This window comes from Ipomoea triloba, chromosome 10 (assembly GCF_003576645.1).
Source record: "Ipomoea triloba cultivar NCNSP0323 chromosome 10, ASM357664v1".
Taxonomy (NCBI): Eukaryota; Viridiplantae; Streptophyta; class Magnoliopsida; order Solanales; family Convolvulaceae; genus Ipomoea; species Ipomoea triloba.
In genome coordinates, this window is record NC_044925.1 from 20662349 (window position 1) to 20673754 (window position 11406).

Below are 11406 nucleotides of genomic sequence, written 5' to 3' on the forward strand. Positions count from 1 at the left end.
GAGCTAAAGTTTTTTCAAGATAAACAAACACACTTACAATAAAAACCAACGGTACAACCAATACTAGCAACCCTATATACATGTTCTTCTTGCCCTTTGATCGATTATCTTTAAGTAGCTCAGTCAACTGTTGAATTTCTTGCTCATCCTTGTTTATCCTCTTTAGCAAGCTACAAATTATCATTTTTGATCTTGAACACATGGGAGGATCGAACAGCTCAAAAAATGAACAATTTTTTAACCCCTAACATCATTTAAAAAATAAAAACCAATGATTTCAGTAGCCATTTCTAAATTCAAATATATATATATATATAACGCCCAAAAATTAAAAATAACGCCCGTAAGAACTTACCTTTTCATTGGAGCAGGCCTAATACCTACGCCCTAGATTTTGATTTGTCCACAAAGTACAAATCTTCATATTGTTTCCACAAATACATACTCGATCATTGGACTCTCTCCAACATTGCACCTCCGAGTTGAAGAACTTGATCCATATGAAGTCTCCATTGACGAGAAAGAAAATCTGTAAAACTTGAGCTTAGGGCTGAGAATTTGGGGGAAACGACAGTCTTAAACATGAAATAGATGGAAATGACAAGTTTGTCCTCAATTTTAACGTCTGTTTAACACCCTTTCTAAGTCAGGACCACGGGTGGTTATTTTGAAAAAGATAGAGGACGAGTCCTGGTCGTTTTAAAAACGAGGGACCACCACTGGTATATCGCTAATACTCAGAGGACCATTGGAGGTATTAACTCAATAATAATAATAATAATAATAATAACCAATGGTACTTTTGTCATTTCTTCCATTTTTTCCTTTCCTACAACCATTGAATTGCAATTCATGGGGGTACCCATTTATTGCAATTCAACAAAATGAGGAAATTTCAATTCCCTCAAACCAAACATTGTAATTTGCATTGCCATTGAATAAAGTAGGAAATGAATTGCCAAGGACCTTGTAGTCCAGTGGCATCAAACCCTTGCCTTTATACGGAAGGTGGTGAGTTCGAGCCTCAGTGGAGTCAATACTGACTTGAACAGATACTGCATTGTAATAGAGTTGTTTGGTGGAAAGGAATTGCAATTTTCTTTATTTGTGGAAATGGAATTCTTGGGCCTCCATAGGAATTGTAATTCGGAGTAGTGGGAAAATGAAAAAAAAACTAAGGAAATGACCCTTTTGTCCTTGTCTCTTTGATGATAATTATTACGAAGTATTATTATACAAGGGCATTTTGGTCTTTATATCACTTTTTTCCTTCCAATTTCCAATAACTATATTCCTAACCAAACAATGTAACTTGAATTCATACTTTATTCCCACCTTATTCAGTTATTCTTTTCCTACCGAATTACAATTTTTTCCATCGCCGGCTCTCGCTACTTCCTTCCTTCCAATCAAACGTCATGTAATTAAGTGTTTCTTTAAAAATTATTAATCTTAGCATGTGTTCCTGAAAAATAAAAAAGATTATGATTTTTTATGAGCCCCACCGACTAAGTGTGATATTATTTTTAACTAACATGTTATTTATATTTATTGAAATAATAAATTGATTGATTTTATTAGAAGTTAAAAATGTTTATTTAAAAAAAATATTAAAAAAATAAAAGAAGTGAATAGTAAAATACCACAAATGGTAGTGAACGAAGGCATATGTTCGGATGTTACTTTTTAACGGTAGTGAACGAAGGCATATGTTCGGATGCTCTTACGTAAAATTTACCGTATAATAAATGTTCCGATTCTTAATTATCCACGGATCACAAAATGAAATTTCTACGATTACCATTTTACCAGCAGAAGTGCACAACCCTAGCCACACTTGCACTATAATAATATCTTTGTTGCCTAAAATATCTTTTGCCCCGACTTTCACTACTGCATCGGTATATTCTCTCCGCACTCCACTCTGTCACTCTCAGCTCGCGCCGCCGTTCGCATTTTTCTCCGGCGATTGATTCAGAGATGGACGCGGCTCGAGAGGCGCAGAACAGAGAGGCATTTCGTCAAGCCGTTACCAACACCCTCGAGCGCCGCCTCTTCTACATCCCTTCCTTCAAGATCTACCGCGGCGTTGCCGGCCTCTACGACTACGGTCCTCCCGGTTGCGCCGTCAAGTCCAATGTCCTCGCCTTCTGGCGTCAGGTAAGCTCCAATCCTCCACCTTACTATGTTACTCTGTCTAACTCGCCTTAATGCGTTATCGTATCTTCTTTCTTAGAAATGAGCTTAGAGTGCGAATTAACGATGATCACTCTGATTGTCTGTTGAAGTAGTGTTATATTTAAAATTATTAGCGATTTTAGTATGCTTCGGAGACTAAAAAGATGAGTTAACTGGATAATCAATAAAAAAATATAATCATGAAATTGACTTATGCCTAAGGAGGAAAAAAAAAAGATGAAACAAGGAATAAACTGATATCGGCCTATCCGGAGACAAAAGTGAGCTGTCTGTTAATCATGTGGGAGGGAAAGGAAAATGCCATATATAGCCATATCAGAGATTTGGTAATTACCAATTCTGCTGCTCAAGGCATAAGGTAAAAGGTAGTTTTTAACGGCAATAGTTATACAATGGACCCGGGTCCAACTTGCAAGGTGGTCCCTTCTACGTAAATTGTGAACATTTAGTTATGAACATTCAGCATATAAATTGTGAACATTCAGTATGTAAATTGTGTATTTTAGACCAGGGTCCACATTGCAAGGTGGACTTGGGTTCAGAGAATAATTTGCCCCTGTTGACTGTGAGAAAGTGCCCCAATAGAAATGCATATTTAAGAATACATCTCCTAGAGAAAACATTCTTGGAGCACTTTGGCATCAAGGTAAAAGGTAGTTTATAACTGCAACAGAGTCCTGGGTCATCACTGCAGATAAGCATCAGTCTGAAATTCTGAATCTCTTTACCTCCCTGTTTACCGTGAGAAAGTGCCCCATTGCATTCATAAATAGAAATGCATATTTAGGAATACATCTCTTAGAGAAACATTCTTGGAGCACTTTGGCATCAAGGTAAAAGGTAGTTTATAACTGCAACAGAGTCTTGGTCCATCACTGCAGATAAGCATCAGTCTGAAACTCTGAATCTCTTTACCTCCATGTTAACCCTGACAAAATGCCCCATGGCATTCATAAACAGAATCACATTTTTAAGAAGGCATATCTCTTAGAGAAACATTCTTGGAGCACCTCTTCTTTTTTTCTTTTTTTTTTTTTAAATTTTTATAAAGATCCTGAGATTTGCAAAAGGGTGTGTAAGGCTGTCTTCCTGTATTTGTTTATGCTTAGGCTTTCAGCATATGAAAGCGGTAATCCTTGTTCTTTCTAAACAAGTAGAAAATGGTCTTGTCTAGTGTGGTTTAAGGTTTAAACTTGTATGCTCGTATCAATTACTTGCATACTAGTGCTAATATCTGCATTTCTATGTAATGTATTGCGAATTTCAAATGATGTTATAGATTTTGTATTTTGAAATTCAGCATCAAATAGAAGAAAGTGACTTGGAAGTTTGGTTGGGATAGTTTCATGCTTTGTCTTATCTCTCTTTTTGTGCTTACTTTTTTGTACTTCTCCTAGTCTCTTACCCTCCTGTTTGATGTTTCAGCATTTTGTTCTTGAAGAGAACATGCTTGAAGTGGATTGCCCATGTGTAACACCAGAGGTTGTGCTCAAGGCATCTGGCCATGTTGAGAAGTTCACTGATCTCATGGTGAAAGATGAAAAGACTGGAGTTTGTTATCGTGCTGATCATTTGCTCAAGGATTTTTGCAATGAGAAGCTTGAGAGAGATCCTAATCTTCCTGCTGAGAAAGCAGCAGAGTACAGGCATGTACTTGCTGTGTTGGATGATCTCTCTGCTGAAGAGCTCGGTGCAAAAATTAAGGACTATGGTATTACTGCTCCAGATACCAGGAACCCTCTCTCTGCTCCATATCCTTTCAATCTAATGTTCCAAACTTCAATTGGGCCATCTGGCTTGAGCCCTGGGTAAGAACTTCATCTTGAGCATCCTAATAAAGGAATGTCCTAATCCATTGATTTAACATTTGTAGTCTACAGTAAACTCTTTTCCATATTTTGATCATTTGAATTCCTGCCTTAGTTACTTGCGTCCTGAGACAGCTCAAGGCATTTTTGTCAACTTCAAGGATCTGTACTATTACAATGGAAGCAAACTTCCTTTTGCCGCTGCACAGATTGGTCAAGCTTTTAGGAATGAGGTTTTTCTCATTTCCCTTTAAATGCTTTTGCATCAGAACTTGTCATTTGTAGAATCAATTCAAAGCAAAATTAGATAAATAGTTAAGTAATTGTAATGTGGTAACATGAAATTTGTTATTGAAATCTGAAAAGACTATTTTTATATTGTTGCAGTGAATTGCTATAATGGTTGCTTTTTTTTATTCTGTATTTGCTTTGATGAAAAGAACATAAAAAAGAAAGAACAATGTAGATAAGTTCTTTGATTTTCAAACACTTGCATATAGCAGTATACATAATTATGAGAGATTAAGGTGCATTTATTAACTTGAGAAATTCGCAATTTTTTGGGGGAGAAATTGATAACTGGGGAAAGGAAAATGGAAAATGCGTTTACTTGTATATTTATCCAATTTGAAAACAGAGAATGGAGAATGGAAAATGGAAAACCAGAGAAAGGAAAACTGGAGAATTGAAGTAAATGCAACTTAATATTTGTAGAAGCTTTCAAGTATTCAACTCTTTGTGAATATTCAATTATAGTATTTAATTAAAGAAATTAATCCAACAAATGCCATTTTCTGAATTCCTGTTGCTTCCCCTATTTTTTTCTTTATTCTGCTTTGGTCTATACTAATAATTGAAATTGCAGATCTCCCCACGACAAGGCCTCTTAAGAGTCCGTGAATTTACACTAGCTGAGATTGAGCACTTTGTGGATCCAGAGGACAAGTCTCATCCGAAATTTTCTGATGTTTCAAAATTGGAGTTTCTGATGTTCCCAAGAGAGGATCAGGTGTCTGGACGCTCTGCAAGGAGAATACCACTTGGTGAAGCAGTTGCCCAGGTTGGTCAATGGTGTCAATCTTGTTTCTCTATAGTTCTGGTTAGAGAGAGTGGTATTTTAGTTTTGTTCTCAATACTGACATTGTTTAATCACTCTGTTGCACAGGGCATTGTTAACAATGAAACACTGGGATATTTCATTGGGAGAGTGTATCTCTTTCTTACTCATCTGGGTATTGACAGAGATCGATTGCGGTTCCGTCAACATCTTCAAAATGAGATGGCACATTATGCTGCAGACTGTTGGGATGCTGAAATTGAATGTTCTTATGGCTGGATAGAATGTGTTGGTATTGCTGATAGATCTGCATATGATTTGCGTGCACATACGGTGAGGCTTCCGTTAAAATACCTGTTCTTTTGCTCCTATTTTAAGCATTGAGTTTGAGCTGGCAGCTAGCCACTCCTGCTTCTAAATCCTGCAAGTTTTAATTTAGTCCTCCATACTCCCTTCCCACTCATTATGCATTAATATTTTACTAGATTGCTGTGAATTATTTTCTAAATTGAACTTTCTCCAATCTTGCAGGACAAAAGTGGTGTATCTCTTATTGCACATGAAAAACTACCAGAACCCAGAGAAGTGGAGGTCTATCCCTTTCTCCTTCCCCTCTCCTCATTTCCACACACAAAATAGTATTCAGGGATTTGTTTTGTGACATTACTATTCTCATACTCAACTTTGAAATGTTTGTACTCTTCTTCAGAAACTTGTTATTACTCCAGTAAAGAAGGAGCTTGGTCTTGCATTTAAGGGTAACCAGAGGATGGTGGTTGAAGCATTGGAGGTATAGACTATGACTAACATAGTGATATATTGGTTAAGTGAGAGAAGCTTATTAATGAGTTCTTTGTTTTTGCTTTGTGTAGTCTATGGGGGAAAAAGAAGCTTTGGAATTGAAAGCAACTTTGGAGTCCAAGGGAGAGGCTGAATTTCAGGTTTGCACCCTTGACAAAGTTGTGACTATTAAGAAGAACATGGTGTCAATTTCCAAGGAAAAGATAAAGGAACATCAAAGGGTTTTCACTCCTTCAGTCATTGAACCATCGTTTGGTATTGGGAGGATTATATACTGTCTCTATGAGCATTCTTTCTATACAAGAGCCAGCCGAGATGGGGATGAACAGCTCAACGTCTTCCGTTTCCCACCATTGGTAGCTCCTATCAAATGCACTGTGTTCCCCTTGGTGCAAAATGCAGAATACGAGGAAGTTGCCAAGCAAATTGCAAGGTCACTAACTGCTGCTGGGCTTTCATATAAAATCGACATCACAGGTATTCTTATTGATATTTTCTCACTTCCCTTTCTATCCTTGCATCCTTGTTATTCCTTTAAAAAGAGACGGATTCCATTAGTAAGAAGTTAAAGTGAGTTTCATGTTCATTCCTTGAAGAGTTGTAACATCTTGTTTTACTTCTCTTTATATTTTTGGAACAAAGAGAGAGAGAGAGAGACAGAGTGTGTCTGGGTGCAAGCTTGGGGTAGTATGCAATTATTCTTCCATGTTTACTTTCAACATAACACTATCTAGGACATAAGAGATTGTTAGGATTGTAGGCACGCCTGACCTTGTAATATGTTGCGTTCTCTATCACTTAATTAGGGTGCTACTTTATAGAATTATAGAGCAACTATATATAATTAAGGGTCCGTTTGGAAATCCGGAAAATGACTTCTGGGGAAGTCATTTTTCGGATTTTTGTTTGGCTATTAATAGAAAATGTCTTCCAAGCATTTTACTCAGAAGAAATTTTCCGGATTCCTATATCACACTCAGTTCTCTCTCTCCACCTTTGAGTGGTGTCAAACGGGTAGATTGGCCAGCCATATGTCTTGTCAAGTTGTCATTATTTGAACTAGATTTGGCTAGTCCGGTTAAAATATGGGTTTGGTTGGGTTGGGCTCTTGGCCCTACCTGGCCCATTACCTAAAAGATTAAAAAAAACATTTAAATTTCTTTAGTTTAGGTTTATTACATTTATCAATGGTTGATTAAATATGGCTTGGGTTGGGCCGTACCAAACAGTAAAAATCTTTGGTTCGGCCAACAACCCAAAAAATTAAAATAATAAGTTTTTTTTTTTGTCTTCAATGGGTCTGGAACACACCCAAAAAGTTCGACTCTTACTGAAGGAGAAGGCATGACTCAAAAATCTTTAATATAGAAATATTTGATTGAAGAAATTAGTAGTTTTTTTCAACTATTGTTTATAAGATCTTATAAGTCTATTTTTAATCAATAAGAAATTTGCCAATTTGCCAAAGTCAAATTAGAATTCGTTTGAGAAAAGTTTTCACCCCAGCACTCTCTCTCCACTTCAAATGCACTGTCAATGTACAAGAGCAAATTAGCTACAATACAACCAATTAAGCTTAAAATTGGTTGGACTTTCACTCTAAACTTAAACTCTATGAACCAACCTATGGCTGGTATATTATGCTAAGTTTTTATTAAATTCACCAATTTTTTGAGAATGAAACTTTATTGTGAATAAGAGTATTCCCCCTTTTTTTGTTTGTACTGTAATATTTAAGAAAATGTAGAGTCAAATTATCTTATATTCCTGAATTATATTGTATGTTATGTTGAAAATATTGTGCTCCAGAAATCAGTTTTAGAAAACATTTTCCTTTGTTTGGGGGACCCTAATTTCATGAGGTAGATGAAGTTGGAAACTCAGCACCTTAATTCGTGAGAGATTTTCATTGCAGGCACATCGATAGGTAAAAGGTATGCAAGAACTGATGAGCTCGGTGTTCCATTTGCCATTACTGTGGATTCAACGACCTCTGTAACTGTGCGGGAGAGGGACAGCAAACAGCAAATTCGTGTTAATGTGGACGAAGTGGCATCTGTTATTAAGGAGGTGACTGAAGGTCATAGCACCTGGGCTGATGTGATGTGGAAGTATCCAACTCACTCATCTTGATCACACACCTCTAGTCCTCTACTCCTGGTCTATACAGCTCTTTTCCCTTTTACATCCAAACATGTTTTCCAGACTTCCATTTACAATCCTTACATGTGCAATATACTAACATGCCATTGTTCTCACTTCCTGAATTTCTGTTTTGTACCAGTTACAGATGCTCTTTTTGTTCCTTGAAAAATTTGTAATTTAGAATTTCAAGTCAGAACTACACTATCTGGTGCTTGGAGATATTGTTGTTTTCCGTATAGCTTTTTTTTTTTTGTAAGGTTGGAAAAATAGAGTCTATAGTTGAGCAAGATGGGTGAATACACACTAACACTACTATTTCATTGCAAAACAAGAGTGGAAACGAAAGAGTACTGCTGCATTGATCATCATCATCATCAAGTAGAAAAGATACAACAACATATACTAAAATCCAGCTGGTGCAAAAGCTACGAGACAGAATCAAAATTAGAAGAGCGGGAGGTGGGAGCAAGCAGTGGCGGGAATGGAAACGGAAACGGAGGAGGAGGTAGGTGCCGAAGCCTTGCTGCGTTCGGCGTGGCAAAGCTGGCGGAGCTTGGTGGGGACGTACCAGATGGAGAGGCGAGGGTGAGCGTTGAAGATGGCATCAATATCCCAAGCTTGAAGGGCAGCAATGGCGACGAGGGGCTTGTAACAGGCCTGCCTCCACGCCCCGACGTTCTCCCCCCTCTCCTTGAAAGCTCTCCTCAATGCATTGGATGCCTCCTCGTCAAGGCAATGCAGTGCGTAGCAGTGGACGTAGTGCCTCATTTTAGGCTTGTTGATGTAGCTCGCCCCTGCCTTCTTCGCATATCTAAACACCTGATTCGTTACCTGAATTTCAATTAACAAACAACACATTCAACTAATTTTATTTGAATTCCCATATCCAAAACATACAAACATATATTTGAGCCTCCCTAAAGAATAAAATATGTTATCTTTTTATTTTTATTGCACTGAAGTCTGAAACAAAAAGGAAGGAGTGATTGAGAAAGGGAGAGAGAGAGAGGGAAGAGCAAAATCCCAAGGGTACATTGCTGCAATGCTGCGATACTACACTACAGCCAACAAATCCGTACATTAGCTGTCAACTTCTATTCTGGACAGCTAATTTCTACTGTGACCCTATTAACGAGGCCTGCTCACCCCAACCATGCTTCTATTCATCTATTCTGTGTTTCTCACAAAGCTGACTGCTGTGAATCATACTACAATTTATATGCCCCGTAAAAATATCAAATAAACCAATAATAATAAGGCTATATTAAAAAAATAAAAATATCACCTGAACTCTCATTCTATATTCTAAATTTTTATTTTTGAAAAAAAAATAACTTATCGGTGTCCATAGTTGCCCACAACATAATGAAGTGAAATTGAGACTACATATACTAGTAGAAGTGATTAAAAAAGTAAAAAACTAACCTTGGTAGGGCATTTTTCACCCCTTTCTTTCGCAATGTTCTGGACTTGTATCAAGAATTCCCGACACTGTTCATACAAGTGGAACAGATAATCCAAACCGTTCTTTTTCCCTCTCGCCACCTCCCCGGGCTCCGTCACAATAAACGGGTGCTCCCTCTGCCTCTCACTTATCCCACCCCCACCGTCGCCCTCCTCATCCTCCTCCTGCCCCTCCGTTTCATACTCCTCCTCCATCGACCCCCCACCCGTTCTCGCCGCCTTACCCAAACTCTTCCTCCGCCTCTGCTTTCCCTTACCCGCCGCCGCCACCACTTCCCACGCCCCTCCTCCGCCGCTCCCCACCGCTTCCTTCTCATGCTGCTGCACCCCCTCCTCTGATAACCCTACTTCAGTTCCCAATCAGCAAATAAAATAACATAAACCACAACATCATATCATTCATAAATTACTCCGATCCATACATAAACATGCCCGAACCCGGGAAATTTATTTTTTTTGAAGAGAATAAATGGAGCTTGCTTAATTCAATACGTTGACAACCTTATACGAAAACCATTATTTGTGGAGTTTAAGGTTACAGATATCTTAAGAGCACACAACATTATCCGGTCTAAAGATTAAAGTATAAGTTGTTGCTCAATGAAACAGTACAATTCTTAGATATAAATATAGTCCGTTTGTCCGTAAGGACAGTCCAAGTGGTAAGAGAGTTACATCTGCATCTGCAACCGAGGGGTTGTGGGTTCGAACCTCAAACCCTTGGGTTTGAGCCGGTCAACTAGGGTAACCTGAGCTGGTTTACCTCCTTGTGGTCCTTTATCAGCTAGGGTCATAGGGCAAGGGTCACAATCGGGGTGGAGTTTACCTCGTTAATCCAATATATATATATATATATATATATATATATATATATATATATATAATCCGTTGCATGAAATTTATGGACGTGAAAGTTTAGCGATTAGATTAGATTAGGGTAGAGATTGTAAAGACCTTCTTGAGATAGAGCATCGAGGGCGTTGGTGCCGTCGCCGGAGAGGAGGTGGCGGCGGCGCAGCTCCTCTTCCTCGAGGCGCCTCCGCTCGGCCCGGACGGCGGCTTTGATGCCGTAGCGCTCGCCGACCAGGAGGTCCCAGCGGAAGATGTGGGAAAGGCTGGTCATCATGTCGTCAATCTCGTCCTCCTTCATATCTAGCAGCGTGTTCACGGTGAAGCCGAGCTCGGCTATCTTGGCGGCGGTGTAGTATCTGATGCCGTAAGCTTGGAACAGCTCTTCTAGCCCTCCAAGGCCTAGCCCTAGCTCCGGCCGCGGCCGCACTGAGTAGGAGGCGGCGGAAGGCTGAGCCGCGGCTGCATGGAGCTGGGGCGGCGGATGCGCGGCGGCGGCGGCGGCTTCTAGGAGCCGGCTTGGTGGGGGCATTGCGGCTCTTGGTTCCCATTTGAACAAGCTTGAAGAGAAGGCGTCTGGGTCCATTTTTTTTTTCTTTCTGTTTTTGAAGGTTTAGTGGAGGTGATGACAAGTGTTCTTTCCTATAAAGGACTTAACCTCTATTCACACCACTTCCAATATTTATAGACTACTTACCTTTAAGGTAAACATCAATATATTTTTTTTAAATAACAAATACGGAGTATTATGCATGTTATTTACTTATTTAATATTTAATATATCGCCTTTAATTATTCACTAAAATTAATAATCATTAAATAATGTTACATAAATAATTAAATAGGCCAAATTTTACCAACCACATAATTTTACATAATTAACTTGTACTTAAGATTATATGTCACAACATTAAATAAAATAGTCACTTCAAAGTTTGTTACAATAATCCAAAATAAATAAATATACACTAATTGACTAAATATAATCAAACTTTTAATAAAATCATAATGAGTAATTAAAAAAGTTTCAAGTAACATGTGGCCATAGTTTTTTTATGTGTTTGTATTTTACATAGTTTCAAG

The 11406-nt window shown here is 38.4% G+C and overlaps 2 protein-coding genes across 3 annotated transcripts; one reads left to right on the forward strand and one right to left on the reverse strand.

The window, feature by feature from the left end:
* Positions 1 to 1856: 1856 nt before the first annotated feature.
* On the forward strand, positions 1857 to 8246 carry LOC116032369 (glycine--tRNA ligase, mitochondrial 1-like). The gene is made up of 9 exons (XM_031274878.1): positions 1857 to 2160; positions 3625 to 4007; positions 4123 to 4240; positions 4873 to 5067; positions 5173 to 5397; positions 5596 to 5655; positions 5774 to 5854; positions 5937 to 6342; positions 7781 to 8246. The coding sequence occupies exons 1-9, from the start codon at positions 1981 to 1983 to the stop codon at positions 7996 to 7998; spliced, it is 1866 nt and encodes a 621-aa protein (XP_031130738.1). The 5' UTR covers positions 1857 to 1980; the 3' UTR covers positions 7999 to 8246.
* Positions 8223 to 10912, reverse strand: LOC116032370 (floricaula/leafy homolog 2). 2 transcript variants are annotated; one of them, XM_031274880.1, is made up of 3 exons: positions 10429 to 10912; positions 9436 to 9818; positions 8223 to 8841 (listed from the first exon to the last, which is right to left on the reverse strand). In XM_031274880.1, the coding sequence occupies exons 1-3, from the start codon at positions 10907 to 10909 to the stop codon at positions 8455 to 8457; spliced, it is 1251 nt and encodes a 416-aa protein (XP_031130740.1). In that variant the 5' UTR covers positions 10910 to 10912; the 3' UTR covers positions 8223 to 8454. The 2 variants fall into 2 exon arrangements, with proteins under 2 accessions (XP_031130740.1, XP_031130739.1); XM_031274879.1 differs by having other exon boundaries at positions 9436 to 9821.
* Positions 10913 to 11406: the final 494 nt, after the last annotated feature.

Coding starts and splice junctions, on each gene's coding strand:
- LOC116032369 (XM_031274878.1), top strand. CDS start 1,981: ATGGACGCGGCTCGAGAGGCGCAGAACAGAGAGGCATTTCGTCAAGCC. Junction 5,068..5,172: donor TTGGTGAAGCAGTTGCCCAG/GTTGGTCAATGG, acceptor TCTGTTGCACAG/GGCATTGTTAACAATGAAAC. Junction 5,855..5,936: donor TGGTGGTTGAAGCATTGGAG/GTATAGACTATG, acceptor TGCTTTGTGTAG/TCTATGGGGGAAAAAGAAGC.
- LOC116032370 (XM_031274879.1), bottom strand. CDS start 10,909: ATGGACCCAGACGCCTTCTCTTCAAGCTTGTTCAAATGGGAACCAAGA. Junction 9,822..10,428: donor CGATGCTCTATCTCAAGAAG/GTCTTTACAATC, acceptor TGGGAACTGAAG/TAGGGTTATCAGAGGAGGGG. Junction 8,842..9,435: donor GTGAAAAATGCCCTACCAAG/GTTAGTTTTTTA, acceptor ATTGAAATTCAG/GTAACGAATCAGGTGTTTAG.